Source organism: Amphiura filiformis, chromosome 8 (genome assembly GCF_039555335.1).
Source record: "Amphiura filiformis chromosome 8, Afil_fr2py, whole genome shotgun sequence".
Lineage (NCBI taxonomy): Eukaryota > Metazoa > Echinodermata > Ophiuroidea > Amphilepidida > Amphiuridae > Amphiura > Amphiura filiformis.
Genome location: NC_092635.1, coordinates 26428321 through 26449679, shown reverse-complemented (window position 1 = coordinate 26449679; position 21359 = coordinate 26428321). Strand labels below are relative to the sequence as shown.

The 21359-nt window shown below is 39.6% G+C and overlaps 1 protein-coding gene across 2 annotated transcripts in view; it reads right to left on the bottom strand.

The window, feature by feature from the left end:
* LOC140158871 (steroid 17-alpha-hydroxylase/17,20 lyase-like) overlaps positions 1-20621 on the bottom strand; it is a 33199-nt gene extending 12578 nt beyond the window's left edge. The window contains exons 1-6 of one of the 2 annotated variants that reach the window (XM_072182129.1): positions 20358-20621; positions 11931-12123; positions 9266-9439; positions 8058-8151; positions 6749-6907; positions 5351-5559 (exon numbers count right to left, since the gene is read on the bottom strand). In XM_072182129.1, coding sequence (XP_072038230.1) covers positions 5351-5559; positions 6749-6907; positions 8058-8151; positions 9266-9439; positions 11931-12081 — 787 coding nt within the window. In that variant the 5' untranslated portion in view covers positions 12082-12123; positions 20358-20621. Of the gene's footprint in view, positions 1-5350; positions 5560-6748; positions 6908-8057; positions 8152-9265; positions 9440-11930; positions 12124-12600; positions 12954-20357 lie in introns of those variants that run through there. The other variant, XM_072182130.1, reaches the window with a different exon arrangement.
* Between the last annotated feature and the right edge of the window lie 738 nt (positions 20622-21359).

Genomic DNA, 21359 nt, shown 5'->3' with positions numbered 1-21359 from the left:
CACATACATCTATAGGCCAGGGTGCAAGTGGGTGGTGGTGAAATCATCCACAGGGATTAAACACATACATCTATAGGCCAGGGTGCAAGTGGGTGGTGGTGAAATCATCCACAGGGATTGAACACATACATCTATAGGCCAGGGTGCATGTGGGTGGTGGTGAAATCATCCACAGGGATTAAACACATACATCTATAGGCCAGGGTGAAAGTGGGTGGTGGTGAAATCATCCACAGGGATTGAACACATACATCTATAGGCCAGGGTGCATGTGGGTGGTGGTGAAATCATCCACAGGGATTAAACACATACATCTATAGGCCAGGGTGAAAGTGGGTGGTGGTGAAATCATCCACAGGGATTGAACACATACATCTATAGGCCAGGGTGCAAGTGGGTGGTGGTGAAATCATCCACAGGGATTGAACACATACATCTATAGGCCAGGGTGCATGTGGGTGGTGGTAAAATCATCCACAGGGATTAAACACATACATCTATAGGCCAGGGTGCAAGTGGGTGGTGGTGAAATCATCCACATGGATTGAACATATACATCTATAGGCCAGGGTGTAAGTGGGTGGTGGTAAAATCATCCACAGGGATTGAACACAATACATCTATAGGCCAGGGTGCTACTGAGATGGTGGTGAAATCATCCACAGGGATTGAACATATACATCTATAGGCCAGGGTGTAAGTGGGTGGTGGTGAAATCATCCACAGGGATTGAACACTTACATCTATAGGCCAGGGTGCATGTGGGTGGTGGTGAAATATTCCACAGGGATTGAACACATACATCTATAGGCCAGGGTGCAAGTGGGTGGTGGTGAAATCATCCACAGGGATTGAACACATACATCTATAGGCCAGGGTGCAAGTGGGTGGTGGTAAAACATCCACAGGGATTAAACACATACATCTATAGGCCAGGGTGCAAGTGGGTGGTGGTGAAATCATCCACAGGGATTGAATACATACATCTATAGGCCAGGGTGCATGTGGGTGGTGGTGAAATCATCCACAGGGATTAAACACATACATCTATAGGCCAGGGTGCAAGTGGGTGGTGGTGAAATCATCCACAGGGATTAAACACATACATCCATAGGCCAGGGTGCAAGTGGGTGGTGGTGAAATCATCCACAGGGATTGGAACACATACATCTATAGGCCAGGGTGCAAGTGGGTGGTGGTGAAATCATCCACAGGGATTAAACACATACATCCATAGGCCAGGGTGCAAGTGGGTGGTGGTGAAATCATCCACAGGGATTGAACACATACATCTATAGGCCAGGGTGCATGTGGGTGGTGGTGAAATCATCCACAGGGATTAAACACATACATCTATAGGCCAGGGTGCAAGTGGGTGGTGGTGAAATCATCCACAGGGATTGAACACATACATCTATAGGCCAGGGTGCATGTGGGTGGTGGTAAAATCATCCACAGGGATTGAACACACACATCTATAGGCCAGGGTGCAAGTGGGTGGTGGTGAAATCATCCACAGGGATTGAACATATACATCTATAGGCCAGGGTGTAAGTGGGTGGTGGTAAAATCATCCACAGGGATTGAACACAATACATCTATAGGCCAGGGTGCTACTGAGATGGTGGTGAAATCATCCACAGGGATTGAACATATACATCTATAGGCCAGGGTGTAAGTGGGTGGTGGTGAAATCATCCACAGGGATTGAACACATACATCTATAGGCCAGGGTGCTACTGAGATGGTGGTGAAATCATCCACAGGGATTGAACATATACATCTATAGGCCAGGGTGTAAGTGGGTGGTGGTAAAATCATCCACAGGGATTGAACACATACATCTATAGGCCAGGGTGCTACTGAGATGGTGGTGAAATCATCCACAGGGATTGAACATATACATCTATAGGCCAGGGTGTAAGTGGGTGGTGGTGAAATCATCCACAGGGATTGAACACTTACATCTATAGGCCAGGGTGCAAGTGGGTGGTGGTGAAATCATCCATAGGGATTAAACACATACATCTATAGGCCAGGGTGCAAGTGGGTGGTGGTGAAATCATCCATAGGGATTAAACACATACATCTATAGGCCAAGGTGCAAGTGGGTGGTGGTGAAATCATCCATAGGGATTAAACACATACATCTATAGGCCAGGGTGCAAGTGGGTGGTGGTGAAATCATCCATAGGGATTAAACACATACATCTATAGGCCAGGGTGCAAGTGGGTGGTGGTAAAATCATCCACAGGGATTGAACACATACATCTATAGGCCAGGGTGCAAGTGGGTGGTGGTGAAATCATCCATAGGGATTAAACACATACATCTATAGGCCAGGGTACAAGTGGGTGGTGGTGAAATCATCCATAGGGATTAAACACATACATCTATAGGCCAGGGTGCAAGTGGGTGGTGGTGAAATCATCCACAGGGATTGAACACATACATCTATAGGCCAGGGTGTAAGTGGGTGGTGGTGAAATCATCCACAGGGATTGAACACTTACATCTATAGGCCAGGGTGCAAGTGGGTGGTGGTGAAATCATCCACAGGGATTGAACACATACATCTATAGGCCAGGGTGCAAGTGGGTGGTGGTGAAATCATCCACAGGGATTAAACACATACATCTATAGGCCAGGGTGCAAGTGGGTGGTGGTGAAATCATCCACAGGGATTGAACACATACATCTATAGGCCAGGGTGCATGTGGGTGGTGGTAAAATCATCCACAGGGATTAAACACATACATCTATAGGCCAGGGTGCAAGTGGGTGGTGGTGAAATCATCCACAGGGATTGAACATATACATCTATAGGCCAGGGTGTAAGTGGGTGGTGGTAAAATCATCCACAGGGATTGAACACAATACATCTATAGGCCAGGGTGCTACTGAGATGGTGGTGAAATCATCCACAGGGATTGAACATATACATCTATAGGCCAGGGTGTAAGTGGGTGGTGGTGAAATCATCCACAGGGATTGAACACATACATCTATAGGCCAGGGTGCTACTGAGATGGTGGTGAAATCATCCACAGGGATTGAACATATACATCTATAGGCCAGGGTGTGTAAGTGGATGGTGGTGAAATCATCCACAGGGACTGAACACATACATCTATAGGCCAGGGTGCAAGTGGGTGGGGTAAAATGATCCACAGGGATTGAACACATACATCTATAGGCCAGGGTGCAAGTGGGTGGTGGTGAAATCATCCACAGGGATTAAACACATACATCTATAGGCCAGGGTGCAAGTGGGTGGTGGTAAAATCATCCACAGGGATTGAATACATACATCTATAGGCCAGGGTGCAAGTGGGTGGTGGTGAAATCATCCACAGGGATTGAACACATACATCTATAGGCCAGGGTGCAAGTGGGTGGTGGTGAAATCATCCACAGGGATTAAACACATACATCTATAGGCCAGGGTGCAAGTGGGTGGTGGTGAAATCATCCACAGGGATTAAACACATACATCTATAGGCCAGGGTGCAAGTGGGTGGTGGTGAAATCATCCACAGGGATTGAACACATACATCTATAGGCCAGGGTGCATGTGGGTGGTGGTGAAATCATCCACAGGGATTAAACACATACATCTATAGGCCAGGGTGAAAGTGGGTGGTGGTGAAATCATCCACAGGGATTGAACACATACATCTATAGGCCAGGGTGCATGTGGGTGGTGGTGAAATCATCCACAGGGATTAAACACATACATCTATAGGCCAGGGTGAAAGTGGGTGGTGGTGAAATCATCCACAGGGATTGAACACATACATCTATAGGCCAGGGTGCATGTGGGTGGTGGTAAAATCATCCACAGGGATTAAACACATACATCTATAGGCCAGGGTGCAAGTGGGTGGTGGTGAAATCATCCACAGGGATTGAACATATACATCTATAGGCCAGGGTGTAAGTGGGTGGTGGTAAAATCATCCACAGGGATTGAACACAATACATCTATAGGCCAGGGTGCTACTGAGATGGTGGTGAAATCATCCACAGGGATTGAACATATACATCTATAGGCCAGGGTGTAAGTGGGTGGTGGTGAAATCATCCACAGGGATTGAACACATACATCTATAGGCCAGGGTGCTACTGAGATGGTGGTGAAATCATCCACAGGGATTGAACATATACATCTATAGGCCAGGGTGTAAGTGGGTGGTGGTAAAATCATCCACAGGGATTGAACACATACATCTATAGGCCAGGGTGCTACTGAGATGGTGGTGAAATCATCCACAGGGATTGAACATATACATCTATAGGCCAGGGTGTAAGTGGGTGGTGGTGAAATCATCCACAGGGATTGAACACTTACATCTATAGGCCAGGGTGCAAGTGGGTGGTGGTGAAATCATCCATAGGGATTAAACACATACATCTATAGGCCAGGGTGTAAGTGGGTGGTGGTGAAATCATCCATAGGGATTAAACACATACATCTATAGGCCAGGGTGCAAGTGGGTGGTGGTGAAATCATCCATAGGGATTAAACACATACATCTATAGGCCAGGGTGCAAGTGGGTGGTGGTAAAATCATCCACAGGGATTGAACACATACATCTATAGGCCAGGGTGCAAGTGGGTGGTGGTGAAATCATCCATAGGGATTAAACACATACATCTATAGGCCAGGGTACAAGTGGGTGGTGGTGAAATCATCCATAGGGATTAAACACATACATCTATAGGCCAGGGTGCAAGTGGGTGGTGGTGAAATCATCCACAGGGATTGAACACATACATCTATAGGCCATGGTGCAAGTGGGTGGTGGTGAAATCATCCACAGGGATTAAACACATACATCTATAGGCCAGGGTGCAAGTGGGTGGTGGTGAAATCATCCACAGGGATTGAACACATACATCTATAGGCCAGGGTGCATGTGGGTGGTGGTAAAATCATCCACAGGGATTAAACACATACATCTATAGGCCAGGGTGCAAGTGGGTGGTGGTGAAATCATCCACAGGGATTGAACACTTACATCTATAGGCCAGGGTGCAAGTGGGTGGTGGTGAAATCATCCACAGGGATTGAACACACACATCTATAGGCCAGGGTGCAAGTGGGTGGTGGTAAAATCATCCACAGGGATTGAACACATACATCTATAGGCCAGGGTGCACGTGGGTGGTGGTAAAATCATCCACATGGATTGAACACATACATCTATAGGCCAGGGTGCATGTGGGTGGTGGTGAAATCATCCACAGGGATTGAACACATACATCTATAGGCCAGGGTGCACGTGGGTGGTGGTAAAATCTTCCACAGGGGATGTGGATTTTAAATGGAATAGCCCAATACTTACCTGGATCATAGTTTTCTTTGTGAGCATCCACTTCCTTCTGTAGCTCTCCATGGAATTCTTCAGCCATTTCATGCATTTTTTTAGTCTTCTTATCTGGGACATACTTCAGGATGGGTACGTAATCTGCAGGCACACCATTACCAAATTCGTCTACAATTCTTTTATTGAAGTCTATAAAATACTTCAGTTTTGGATCCCCCATGGAATACCTGGAAAAGAAGCAAAAATGGTTGAAAGACAGATGAACAAGGAGATTGACCTTTTCGGTGAATCCCATAACCCTTTGCGAGTACACCTGAGAATTCGTCATTTTACGTCACACCGACTTGCAATGCGCATCGACGCAGAATGGCGTGACGTAAAATGACGAGTTCTCAGGTGTACTCGCAAAGGGTTATGGGATTTACCGAAAAGGTGAATTGGTAATGGTAAATTAACACATGTCCCTGCTGAATAACGAGATCAGAAAATGAAAGTTTGTAAAGAATGAACATTTTTGTAAAATGACCTTTAAATAACCTTTGACCTCACATCTATGGCCATCGCAAATACCATTGGTCTTTGTGTTCAAGTCTTCTTGAAATACATCAAATTATGTGGGAGAAATAACAAAATGCTTATCATTGGTGCCCTAAATCAACTATGACCTCACTTGACCTCTAAATGACTGTTGACCCTATATTCAAAATCCACCCTACATTGACCCTGACCAAAGGATCATTCCTTGCAAGTACCATAAAAAGTCATCAACTTCTGTACATGGTTAAGAAGTAGGAACATTATTTGTACAATTATCTCAAATGACCTTGAATCTGTTGATATTGCACATGTTAATGTAGCCCAAGTCCTATTAAAAATAAAAATCCATCAAAACATGTGGGAGAAATCCTCAAAAGATGTGGGTTAACATTTCCCATAGATACACACCCCTCACACACATACAGATTGTGCTCATGCATCTTATAGTTCCTTCCTGAACTTGTTCCTCATTGGTAGGACAATAACAACACAACACATAATGTGGATAACAAGGGTTACTCATTTGATTTGATTGAGTAATTGCAACTTTTCTGTACCTTTAAGTCCAACCTCCAGGATAGTTTAAACAAGGAAAAAGCCATGATTTGACTACCAGCTAGATCAAGCTTTTTTGGAATTTAACAATGTTTTGTGTGTGCAATATTTTCTCCACCAAAAGAAAGTTTTACTGAACATGTGGCGGTTAAACAGGTTGCTGTAAAGGGAGATTCAGTGGTGTTTTAAGTACCCTAAACAAACAAAAGTTTATGGAGGTTAATTATCGGCAAAGCAACCTACTCTTGTCTTATCTTCTGTGACCCTATAATGTTCTGACCTCTGACCTCAAAAATGTACAATTCAAAATATTGTGCTACTTACTCATGTCCAAAACACATGGTTGCCAGGATGTTATAAACAGAAACACCAAGTACTTCCTTTGGTTCAAATGATTTTCCTTCATTTTCATCAAGAGCTCTGCTTAGTTTGGGTAAAACGCTGTGAACTAGCTTATCCAGCCGCTTTCCAGATGCAAAGTGCCTGGTTTGTTGAAGATATAACCAGGTGTCAATGGGTTATGTGGTTATTCATACATGGCGATGACAGTCATCAACATGAAAAATTGGACTACTTTAAATAGTTGTCCAACTACTTAAAGTAGTACTAGTAGTTTTTTGTTTTTGGTGCTTTCAGCTACTTTGGCTATTTGCACCATTATCTATACTGGTATACTGTACATTTAATATGGAAGAAAGTGCAGTTTTAAAACCATAGAACACCTGTGAAAGTATATTATAATAACGTCATAACAAAAGCGAGCATGGACTGAAAACCAAATAAACTTAATGTCCGTACGTTGGTGATGCAAATCTGTATGGCTATGCTATCCCACTCACTGCCCCCATTTGTTGAGATACCTGCTAATGGTCATTCATAAGACTGTACCGTATTCGACCTAATTAGCACCCTCATGCATAAGACAGTAGTTACTGTGGGCACTTAAAATTATTAAATGAACGTTACAAATGGGAATTTCCATGCATAAACATTCAAAATACAGTGTATCTGAAGTCAAAATCATCATAATCCAAAACTGGAAGGTTTTAGAAGTTAATTTCATTCAGACATTTGATGGAAATTAGTTAAATATGTGATTGAAAGGATTTGGTCAGTTGTGGTCCAAATATTCTGTAAGAGTGCTTATTGGGAACGGATGCCAGTGGCGTACCGTGGCCCCTCAAACCCCGGGTGGCTGACGCCCCTTCCCCAACAGCCCGAAAAGGTTGACCTAATTTTTTTTTTTTTTTTTTTAAAAGTGAAGAGCAAAAAAAAAAGGGATTTTTATACTTTTTCAAATTTTTCCGCTCTTTTTATTTACTTCTTTTGCCGCCCCTTCTTTTTTGCCGCCCTGATTTTGCCGCCTTTCTTCTTCCGCCCCCCTTTGTTTTGGCGCCTGCTTTTACTGCCCCCAAAGCCCCCCCCTCCAAAAAAAAAAATATGTGCATGGATGCTAATTAGGTTGAATATCATAATCATCATTTGGGCACCTGATGAAAAAAAATCATCTTCTCCTTTAAAGATCCCTTTGTACATATCATTGGCTAACAAAGTTTTTTTTATTTACAGAATTCAATTAATCAATTGATCAATTTGATCATCAATCAATCAAGCACTTGATATTTCACCTTACCTGATGGCACTATGTCCAATCTTGCGATGAAGTTTCCATGTGTCACTGTATGTAGCAATCGCAATATCTTTGTAGCCTTGGGAAAATACTTCAGCTATAAAAAACAAAGGATATATTAAATTAATTGTTTCAGTCCGAAAAAAAAAAAAAAAAAAAAAAACAGGTTTGGGTTTTTATTTACAGAGTTTGGTGATTTAAAGGATGTCTCTGGCAATCACAACATTATGCCTTATATGTTCGAAAAATAATTACCAAGCACGAATTACATGATTTTATTTAAAACAAACTCATATTGACCATAGAAAAATAACCGGCTCTCAATACACCATATTCAAAATTCCCACGCCAAAATTATCTAGTGCAATGACATCATGGTTAATTGTGCTCAAATGTTGTCAGCCGGCCTTCATTGTATTACTGGGACGTCATTGAACTAGACAATTCTGGCACCCGGGAATTTGGAATATTGCCTGTTGAGAAATGGCTGTATTAATTCGCTTTTATGGTCAATATGAGTTTGTTTAACAGTGTTGTATAGTCGTCGACTCCTTGTCATCCGAGTCCGAGTCCTTGGTGTCCGACTCCTCAAACACGTTGAAATTTCAGTCATCAAGTCCCTATTTTGCCCCCAAATCAGTTTTTAGTTCCCAAAGTTTGGCACTTGGCGCCGCGCTGCACACCCCTACCAAAATTTAACTTGAGTCATTGTGACCACTGAAATACAATGTGTGACATTAATTTTTAGAATTTTGTAAAAACTGTTCAATTTATTTTGTATGGGGAACACTTAGCATTTGTGAACCCTTTAAATGCAGGACAGAGGTTAAACCAGGAATAGTTTTTTTTTGGAGGGGGCATTGGAATGGGCAAAGTAAATTTTTTTTGGGGGGGGGGCAAAATCAACAAATTTTACACAAAATTGCCACAAAAAGTGGAAATTTTCTTAATTTTGGGTTTTGACTGGGGCCATTGGCTATACCTTGAAAAGGAAGTCTGCAGCAATCACAACATTATGCCTTATATGTTAGGAAAATTATTATCAAGCACGAATCACATGGTTTTATTTTAAACAAACTCATATAGACCATGAAAACGAATGAAAATGAATAAAAACAGCCGTGCCTCAACACGCGATATTCAAAATTCTCAGAAGTGAGCTAAGTTGACATCGTACTATGAGAATTTGTCTAAAAATGTAAAACTCTTACCTGAATAACTTTGAGGCCTTCCAGCAAATTCTACAGGCTTCTTCAAGAAGGCCTCCTTAGCAAATTCAAGATTATTAAGGATGACAGCCCAGTTGTTGCCAATCTTGATGGAGAATATATCACCATACTTTTTGGCCAACTTATTAAACTCTTCATGCAGAGGACCTTTCAGTTCTAAAATATGAGAGCAATCAATAATAAAATTTGTGGATACAAGGATTTGGGGCAACAATTTGTTTCTTTTTCAGGAAAGTGGGCATGACCTATTACATATAGCAATCAGTATTAACACATTATGGTGTACAGAGATTTAGGGGTGAACGTTTGCCAACTTTTTCAGGAAGAGAAGCATGACTTAGCTGTGTTTGCACTCAAATATTGACACAAATAAAGTTGACAAGCAAGATGAATGGTATTTTGTATGGGGTCTATAAAGGAAATACCAAAGCTTGATAAGGGGCATTTATGCCCCATGTTGATGATTTTTTGGGGCCAGTGAAAAATGCCCCAAACAATTGTTTTGGTATGTAATATACAATGTTATTAATTAGCCTTATTATAATCAATTCAACAACAGTGCCAAGAGCTATGGAAATAAGTTATTGGCTTCCTTAAGGGATCAGATATCAACGTTTACACAGTATTTTTTGTGGGACATGTGAACACATCAGACATATCGAATTGCATTCTGAATATGAGGCATGTCCTTCTGATATCAAGTAATTTTGATTTTTGAATTGGCGATATAAAACACATTTTATGGCCGATTATCTTGTGTTTTTTATACCCCATATTTAACAGTCCTCAAATTAAAATTATAAATCTTATGATATGTACTATAACAGAATGTAGCTGGGAGGAAAGCTGACAATCATTTTAAAATTTTGACCATTCGTTATTGAAGATATACATTTTTTCCCCAGTTCTTTTTGGGAAAAAAATGTATATCTTTGATACGAAAAGTCAAAAATTTAAAATGATCATCAGCTTTTCCTCCCAGCTACATACACTTTAAGTATATTTCATTAGATTTATAAATTTTACTTTGAGGACTGTTAAATATCAAAAACATTGATTTTTAATAATTTGCCATAAAATTTGTATTATTTATATCACATTAAAAAAATCAAAATCATTTGATATCATCAGGAAATTTTTCGTATTAAAGGGGGGTAACCCTATTGGTTTTGGATATGGATTGTCTTTAAAATTATATAATAATATCAAATATCGCCCCCTTTATGCTGCTTTGTGAAAAAACAAGAGCATTTTCAGCGTTAATGTGAATAAATAGCCAAATTTGCAATCCATGGTATACGTGAATTGCATTCTGGGCAGGCAAGCAGCAACAACAATTCCCGTTCGTATGACGAATGCTGACATGCTGTACAATGCCCGGCCCGTATAGAAAGGAAAATATTTGTTGTTGTTTTCGTACCGTTTCAGAAAAAAAAGAAACAAAATATATTTCCCCTTGCAATATGTACATTTCAAATGAATATAAAAAGTTTGGGTTAAAAATGGAGAGGAAAAAATCTTCCGATACCGGATTTTGAACCGGGTACCTCTCGGGTAAAACATGATGCGCTAACCAATTGAGCTATTCGCCCCACTACGTCAGTTTTATAACCGTCTCCTCAGCAGTTAGTGTGGTTCGCTTTTTTCACAGAATGTGTATGACGCGAAACCAAAGTAGCTGTTGAGGAGACTGATGATTCGCAATTAATTCCCTGCCCAGAAATCCGAAGTAATTTTTAGTATTTACAAACATTTAAGAATGCAGTTTGATATGTCCGAAGTGCTCTCAGGCCCCACAAAAATAATGATATAAAATTGGATCGTTGAGCCCATATTTATTAATCGAGCTATGAGTTTTAAAATATTGGGCGAGGCGTAGTCGAGTCCAATATTTTACAACTCATAGCGAGACCAATAAATATTGGGCGTAAAGCATCAATTTTATCATTATTATGTTTTGGATCCAATATTATCACAACTTGGATCCATCAAAACATAATAATGAGCAAAGGCGGGTGACTGACCCCTTAACTCATGTAAGATCCAATGTAAAAAGTACACACAATTTTCTGGTTCTGGGAAAAAACATGACTGGAAAAAGAAGGAACTGACAAATAATAATATTAAAATTTTAAGATTTAACTGATATGATGAACCACTCAAAGTTGGTTTTGCCCAAGATGAAAATACTATTGGTAGCGTGGGCTGCCCGTGGGGCTGCCCCCATGTTATTATTTACCAATATCATTCCAGTTATTGTTACAGGTCTGTTACGCATGCGGGCACTGTTAGTGTGCATCAATTCACTAATATAGTTATTATTCTGTTCGATTCTTGTCAGATGGATTAGATTCTTCTGCAAATTAATTTAACAAGTTAGTTGATCTGAGCATGCGCATAAAGCTGTAACAGATGGTACAGTCCTGGCTCATATTGCATGTGCATAATTTGGGTGGCACTCAGGTTTTGCTACCAAAGGAAAGATGTTTGTTCAAATCAAAATGGGTCCAAAGTCACAGAAATCTTTATACACTAAGATAAGAAACAAACATAGAAATAAACATAGATATATATTTGTATGTGAAAGCATTGCACTAATTTCAAACATTGCATTATTTGTTGAATACAGTAAAAATGTGCAATTTACCAAATATATTGCCAACAACGGGTAGTGCCGTAGGTCCAGGCGGGAATCCAGCAGGTCTGCTTACATTCTTGTACCATACATAAACCAGTAATGAGACTACCAGTAAGAGGATGGTTGAAGTGTTCAATGATGAGATTATATATTCCAACATGATGTCCAGAAATTAACCACTATGGATTATTTAAATGTCTCTCTGAAATGAGAAATCATAAAGGGTAAACAGAATTAATACATGTGCAACAATTTAAAGCCATGTACATTTCCATAAAAATAGACTTGAGCTGAACAGCTGAGGTAAAGCAAAGAAAAAGCAATATATTCCAGCACCGATGTCACCAATCAGTAGTGAAAGAGAATATGGCCCCTGTGATATTGCAAAATGAAAGAGAAAATTGGGAGAACAAAGGAAAAGATAAGGGGTAAGGAACCTGTTTCCCACCAAAGTTCACCCTGATCATGGGTCACAATAGTGAAAAAATACCAAATTTTTGCACACTACTTGAGTACATGGTCCCAATATTAGTCCTTTTTTAGAAGCTTGAAGACTTTACATGTAGTCTCTTTAAAAAACACCAGCTATAAGTATAATATTCCACCGATAATACTGGCTGAAAATAATGCAACCAGAATTTTTGTTTATTTTTGCCCACAAAATTGTTATTTTACCCACCTGCCCAAAATCTTGCTATGCCCCTGTCACCAGTGCCTGTCATTCCATCAGTTGTGCCGTCAACGTCAGTCCTTTGATGTGTTATGACCATCCGGTATGCCATGTACGTTCAATGTTATGAACATCGCATACATTCTAATAATATTTCTATTGTTACAAAAAAGTACAGTACCTATACATTTTGTATTAACTTAGGCATGATTTTTGCAGGGTATCTGATATGTTAGTTAACCATATTTACATTTGCTAAAAAGGATGCTGTGGTATATAATAACCATAGAACCTTGGTATCATCAGCCAAGTAAATGACTCATAAGTCACTGACAACTAATGAATATGTATGCTAACAGTCACATGATGACACCTACTAACTTATGTGAATATGGTTAAATAAACCAGTTGTTATATAGATGTTGAACCCAAATGATGTGTTACCAAATTCTCTTGATTGCATGTTTATATTAATGTATGTATAAGTGGAAATACGCCACAGATGCCCTCAATATTTTTTTTAATTCTGTTTTTTACACGATTATAATATATTGTACTTTATTAAACCAACATACCCTGCAAAAATCAAGACCCTAGGTGCTGTAGTTTTGGTCCATTTTGGTTTATGGTCCATTTGACTGTGGACAGGTACGTACCGGTATATATATTTGCAACAATTTTAGAATCATGTCAAAAGATTTCTTTTGAAATATAGACCCATTTCTCCCGAAAAAAACTAGATTTACTTGTCATGTTCATGGAAAGGGGTTTATGTCAAAAAACGGGTCCATCTCTAAGGATTTTCCAGCAAAAAATAGGGACCCATGTCTAAGGATTTTTTGCAAGAGAGCAACACACCGTCAACATTCCTATATCTTCGTGTTAAAAATTGCCGTGATAGTACGATGAATCCTCACGTTTTTCAACAACTACGCATGGTGATTTTATTCAAGATAGGCCGTGCAACTCAGGCTAAGCATACAATTTGAGATTTTGGCGCCTGCCACACTGTTTCTATTCTATGTTTTACGATTTTCGCATGATCAATATATGGCTGGCCGTAACCGCCTAACGTGGAGCTGCTACGCGTAGCTTACTTTTCACTTCAGCGAGCTAAATTGACCAATCATGTTAGATCTTTTCATTACGCCGGAGCCAGTGGATGCATTCTCGTTCCAGAGAGAAAAACTCTTGCCAAAATTAATGTTTACTATGGGGATATTAAATGAATCGATTGTAAATAAACCACGACCAGTTGTACAGGATCAATACCATTGTTTGATTAGTGTATAGTCAATGTTACCTTGCATGCATGCATGTGTCATGTGTGTGGCGTGTTTGTTTGTCTACTGTGTCAGGCCAGGATCACTGACACCCACGGTACTGATACTCTCATACTATCACGGTGATCATATTGTTGAATGTTGTTGACTTAAAATAATCATGATGCAGTCATGTCTACAGTAGAATTCACCACGACCTTTGAAGGACTTAAACCCTATTAAAAGCTATTAAACCAAGATAACACTCAATGAAAACGGCTCAACTATGTTACATCAGATCTTCTCTGGTTAAATACACACTGCACTTGTGTCTGTTTTACCTGTGCAATGAGCAATGAGCTGGTATTATAGTTTCAGTTGGGTGAACGATTATAAAGCTTAACGCAAGGTAACAATACTGTGGGCTTTTGTTTACGAAATGAGACAATAGTCTGCTTATTGTTAACCAGCGTTCTTGAAAATGAGAAGCTTAATGACTTAACACGGTTTAGAAATAATTTCTTCATATTTTTTGGTACAAAAGTACCAATATTTCCAAACACCTAAATTAGCTAAAATTTAGGACATGTTACAAAACTATATTTTCTAGAATTTCAGAGAATACTTTAAATATTGGCGGTTATTTTTTACACAGTAGTGACGTCAACTAGGCAATGGCCTATACTTCTAACATACACTATTTGTAGAGGTCACGCGTCAATGGTGAGCGCACTGAGTATTGTGTATAGGAAAACGGACAGTAACTACAGTATGTGTGGCCTACTACTAGTATATAAAGTAAATCCGAACTGGTTTGCAGTTTGCTGAAGGTCGAATTCAGGGGACACCGCGACGTTATACAAATTAGCTCCGGCGATACACTGCAGATCACAGAACTGCGTGCATAGTTTACCACCACTCTGCCTAGCTATATAGTTATGTACAATACTGTATGAGTTTCTTATGAGTGCATGTCCATCTTAATAATAAGTCAGTTCGTACTTTTCATAAACTACTTTTTGAATCATAACTTTAGTGACCGAGGATATCTTGCAACTACGTGACGCTCGTCTGGCAAATTCTTAATGAATAAATTCGCTTCACGTAATGAGTAAGTCGTACTTAATTAGTCAGTTTTACCTCCGAGTAATGAAAAACTCTAACATGATCATGATTGGTCAATTTGGCTCCACGGAGCAAAAAGTCAGCTACTGCAGTAGCAGCTCCACGTTAATGGCGGTTGCGACCTACCATATCAGTATCCCATATGATATTTCTATTGCAAGAAAATTTTATTTGTTGTCAGGTTTTATCTTAAAGGGACCATTGAAAGAAAAACATATTTGGTATCAAAATAAAGCTAATAACATATAGAATCCATTTCTAAAATGATAAACGAAATTTTCCTTTATTTTACCCCCCCAAATCAGCAAATAAAGACAAAGCGCCCAATGTCGCGTCGTTCCGCCCAATTCATATGTGCAGAGACACGTGGCAACCCCTGTGACGTCAAAGTGGTTCCTTTCCGCTGCATGGCAACACTGCATAGTCCAGACTAAACCAACGCATGAACGTGTTTACAGCAACTTTTATGTGCCTTTTAGGCCTAACAAGTATATTAAAAAGGATATTATAATATAAATTACAAAGCTACAATGACTTCTATGATAGGCCTATATATAAATTCTTGCTAGGCCTACAAAATTGGCCAACAACGGGGAAACCTAGGTCAGTTAGGCCTAGGCCTGCAGATTGACAAAGTCAAAGCTGTCAGTGCTAAGTGCTCGGCTTTGCAAGAGAGTATCATTTGTTTTGACTGAGGCATTCTGATATAGCAACTATTTACTTATATTTCCTCTGAAATATCTGGTGAGGATAGGAAATGATGTTTCGGGTTAGCCCATGACATGCGACTTAATTTCTTTAGGCCTAATTAGCCTACCTCCCGGGCGTGCGGCCTAGGTTAGGCCGTATAAAATTAATGTTTTGGTTCTCGTCCAGAGGATTTTCATGAATTGATGAGGGAGGGAGGTGGTTTTTTTTCATTGTCTGCAGTTTTCGGTCTTTTCCAACAGTGCTCGAGGAAACGATGACGCACTTTTTTTTCAAATTTTATTTTCTGAGAGAAAAACCCCATAGAGTATGCCCTACCACAAAAAGACTTGGAAGTGGTCCTTGTTCTCTAATAAACTTATTTATAGGCTTATGTATGAAAAATTCATAAATCATTCCAAAGTCTAACATAATTGAAAAATCTTTAAAAATATTTTAAAAATCCTGACAAATCCCAGAAATTGAGGAGGGAGGTGACGAGAACCAGGTTCAAAACAAAAGTCAGGCTCGTGAGAGCAAGTTGGCGCGGTTGTTTTCTCGCCTTGCACCACTACTAAGGTCCCGGGTTCAACTTCAAGCCCCTGGCGCGCGGCCCAAAGATTCATGTGAACTTGGTTTATCTCGATCCCGCAGGTTTTCTTCGGGATCTCCAGTTTCCTCCTGCTTCTCAAAAATCGGTGATTAGTTGTTTGATTATCAAAAACTTCCTTCACCCAATGAAATTTGGGGAGCTGAAAAGATAATTGGTAGATGTTACAATCTATAAGTGCGGCTAGATTTGCGACAGGTTCGGCAGCATCCAGCCTAGATGATGCGATCTGATTGTGATAAGTACCATGGCAGCGAAATTACAGCGCTTTGAACCCTCCGAGATCTGGGTAAAGCGTATTATATAAAAGCCAAAATTTATTTTCATTTATTTTTAAAAGCCTATGAAAAATGAGAAACAAATTTGAAGATAAAGAACCACGAGAGGAACATAGGCCCTATAAAGGCCACTCCAAACAATCATGAACAATATTTACTGTCAGCCTTTAGTTTACGTTATGGAAATGCTTATAGGCCTAATCCAATCTCAACTCCCACTGATAGGCCTACTTGAAAAGTGCAAAGTGTCCGAGCGTTTAATCAAAGGTAGGCTTTATCAGTTACAAAGTTTATGTTGTTTGGGTAAATCTTGTAAAATACAGCGCGCCTGGCTGGATATTTCGTTTTTAGAAAGGACTGACATCAATTTCGCATAGCCTAGGCCTACCCCGGTCCTAACCATCCATGGATTAAAATAAGTAGGCCTATAGTATTTCCCATTTGATGTTTGTAGCATATAGGCCTATGTATGTTTATAGGCGCTCCTCATAATTTATTTCAAGAACAGCTTGCATGTCATGTTCTTCTGAACCAACTTCTTCATCTGCCGTTCAGCTACTACCCCAGTGCCAACGGCTCAAATATTATTGGCAAGTCTCCCGTATAACACATGGTAGGCCTATAGGGGAATAAATTTGCAAAATAAAAGGGCCTAGGCCTACTTTGCATTGTTTGGGATATGAAAATAAGCACTTTTGAAAGTTAACTAATGGAAGAAAAAGCTTTTTTATACCAATTGTCAGGTTTTGGAAAAAATAATCATCTCTTGAATATTTTTTAAGGTAGGTCCTACGGAAAAAATACATAAGCCTGTAATAATAATACCCATGGGAGGTGCTCGCGCCGGCACATCATCTGCAATTTAGGTGTTATGACAAATCTTGGCGATATTCACTCACTATCGTCACTACATCGTCACTACAATATAGCCTATAGGCATACTCATAATTTTGTATATGCCATATAGGGCCTACATAAAGTCATCGGAATCATGGTCATGTTGACCGGGGGGTTGAATTTATGAATAAGTAAAATAGGAAGCTGCAATATGCTTGATGCATGATGATAAAAACAAACAATTGATCGTCCCCGCCCGCTTCCTTTCGCATGGCATTGCAATTGAGGGAGTCTGAAATGTTTAATGCTATTTTTTTTTTTTTTTTTTTTTTTTTTTAAATTCACCACCATTCACCTTCAGCAGACAAATTTATTGCCATGCTATCTTCAATATCGTGAGATATAAATTCACTACCATGCTAGGACTAGGTGATCTTCAGTGCATACTAGCAAAATATTCACTATCATCGCAGCAAACACATTTAATGCTATTTTCTTTATTATAAGGGAAAACTTCTTTTATTAAATGTTTCAAAAGTTAATAATATTGTCACTAGTTTAGATTTGCTTCTGTCCAATAAGCATTTCAATTTAGAGGCTTTGTTTTAATCATCCTCTCAGATCAGAGAACCATCAAATAACAAGAGCCACGATCCTATCATCCTCCTCTACAAATTACACAACTAATGTCCGGGAATAATACATAGGCCTAAATGATCCATTTGCATTGTAAAAAATAACCAATAAATGATAAATAAAAAGGCCTTCCACTTCCTCTTTTTGATAACATGTGGACAATCAACTGGAATTTTGTTTTTACTTGACCTTTAAATAATTATAAGTGGTTGTATTACCATGATTATTGCATCTGATATTTAGATCGCGATCGCTGTTGTCAAATTATCCCGGCAAAAATGTCACCGCAACACAAAACGCGTAACCACAATCGCGTCATCAGGAAAGCGCCCAATTTTCTACTTTTGATAAATGACGCGATGTAGCGTCGGAAGGGGTAAATCGAGTACGTTGTTTTCATTGTATTTTTATTTCTAAAATAGTTAGCTCTTCAATTGTTTTAGATATTGATTCTATATTTTATGGGCTTTATTTTGATACCAAATCATATTTTCTTTCAATGGTCCCTTTAAATACACTAACTGGAAATTAAATACACTAATTAGTGAGGACCTGTATTTTGCTGTGGATATGTTTAACTGCAATTTGCGGGTAAAAAATTTGAAATCCTGAGTAAAAATTTTAATCATATTCAACTCTTTGAGAAAAAATTTATATATAAGAATGCATGTAAAATCCAGCTGCAATACAATGTACATTATTGACACACTATCACTCTCTTTATCTCACGGCAATAATAGAATATCGATTTCAATCGAATTGAATCGATGCTCAGTTTGAGTTTGTAGTTGACTACTAAGCGACCTAAGCGATCGATTGCTAGCCAATCAGATAGAACTCCTTTTCTTGCGTTCGGTGAAATAAGAGTCGCCCGTCGCTCACCAACGGAGTATTAAATTTATATTTATCGAATAGGAAGTCGACACTGTGAGCAATTAACCCATTGAAGCGGCACATCCCTGTATGCATTATTTGTATGGGAGTAATCCCCTGCAATCTTCTTCCACGGTCAACCAAACAGCTTCCGTGGTAAACCTTATAGCGTCATCACTTGATGAAAGTATGTTATTAGTAGGCGCGAGTTGAAAGCTATCTGGGCTAGAACTATTGCGACTGTAGGGGTGAGCTTGCCTACAGGTAAAAAAAATACTCGTGGCGGTTATATTACACATCTAGTTTAGGGCAACGGGGGTGGAAAGGAGGGTAGGCCTACTACGGGGATGTGCGACAGATTCGGGGTGCATTTTGGTTTATTGATGGCCCTCAATTTCATGAAAATTTGGTTTAAGAAAGATTGTTTTTATTTTATTTTTTTTAAATTAATTTGTTTCCCAAATTTTTATCGGAAAGTGTGCCATTTTTTTAATTGTTACCATGGCGTGCGATAATAAATAGGCCTATTAATATAATTTTTAAATGCTATTTTTTAAAAATTATTTTGTTATTAATTGAAAATCTAAAATAGTATAAAATCGTATGCCTTAAATTAAAGTTTAAAACATTCTTCCACTATTATTAAATAATTCCTAACATCTCGGACAACACGCCCCCCTCCCCCAACACACACACCCCCTCACCCCTACACCAACAACCACATGCCAAGTCTTGGCGAAAGTCTACCTTGCACGGGGTGCACGCGCGCGTGCACCATCCAGCATTGTCCCGCTAAAATACACTACCCTGTTACGAGCAATGGAATAGCACGTCAATCATGCACAGTGGTTGCTCTTGGAAGGAAGATATTATACCCGATGTGACGCAGTTGCTCATGGAAGACAAGAAGGATTATACCCCTTTTCGCAGGGTCCCAAGCCCGTAGCCTATAAGTATTTACTAGACAATGTCAATGGGCTTATACCCTAGGCCAGACATAGACCGTAAGGTACTAATTTCGAGGAGCATAACAAACACCAAATTGGTGTTGTATGACCTTTGACATGCATGCATTCTTTTGTCGAGAGTTGACATGGTCTTTCAATTTGTGCCGAGTGTCCTTGGCAGACTTGACATATGCTTCAGTGGTCATGAAAGGATTCAATAGATAACCTCTGCCACACTAATCCCATGCAGCTATTGTCTGAAATTGCTCCTCGGAAAATATATTATAACAATTATTCTCAAATGATAGTCATATAACAACCAAAACATAAATGACTGACTATCATTGAGGACTGAGTTCCGCAGTCTAACCCTATGCCCCTCTTGTTTAACAATGAACATTCATGATATTGATTGATTTTTCAATTTTTATATTATAAGCTTAGCTATGTAATACTACTACTAGTGCAATGAGCATGAGCATGACAATTGACATTGACATGAAAGCTTTACCTAATATGCAGTCCAAACCTGGCTGTCCACAGTCATGCAGTATACCTATGTGTCGGGATCTCCTCCTGCTGTTGTATATGCCTTCACTGCTATTATGCATGTATGAATCCTACATACATGTACAAACGTACAATCAAACAAGTCTACCACGTCATACACATTGCATAAGGCATTCCAAGTATGGTTATTTACCTAAGGCATAATATTGTTGTTGACAAAATATAAACATGCCTGGCTGGCCAAATAGACCTGGCTGGCTGTGTGCAATACTTCAAGGGTACACACCACTAATTATTTTACTCATTAGAGGCGTGCACATCTACTGAGGGGTGGTGCAATAATTATGTGTACCCCTGGTCTGGTGAATTATAGGGGGGGCAAAGAATTTTTGGCAGGCCAAAGGGGGGCAATCATTTTTGGCAGGTCGAAAGGGGGGTCAGCGATTTTTGGCAGGTCGAAAGGGGGGGCGGGCAAGTGATTTTTGGCACAGATATTTTGGGCATCATTTCCATATTATGCCCTAAAAAGGTGTAGGAAAACGTTAGGAACACGTTAGAATATGCAATATTTCCTGCTCGCTGCACTCGCATTTTATGATAAGACAATCTAAGGTTATAAATTCAGGCTCCCCAAAATTTTTTTTGCATGTGTAAGGGGGGGAGGGCAAAGAATTTTTGGCACGTCAAAGGGGGGCAAATGTTTTTGGCATGTCAAAAGGGGGGGCAAAGATTTTTTGGCACTGCCAAAGGGGGGGGGGGCAAGCGCTTTTTTTGGCAGACCATTTTGAAAATTCACCACCCGGGGGTAGGCCCTATACACATAATTATTGCATAGCCCCTGAATAAAAACAATCACATTCTAGAATTTGTACCGTAGCATTTGAGGGGATGATCAACTGACTGAAATTTTGAGAATGTCCTTATTCGCTGCCTCAGTCATAATACATCATCACCTTGGACAAAGCATAATTATTGATGACACATTAACTTAGAATGAGCAAAT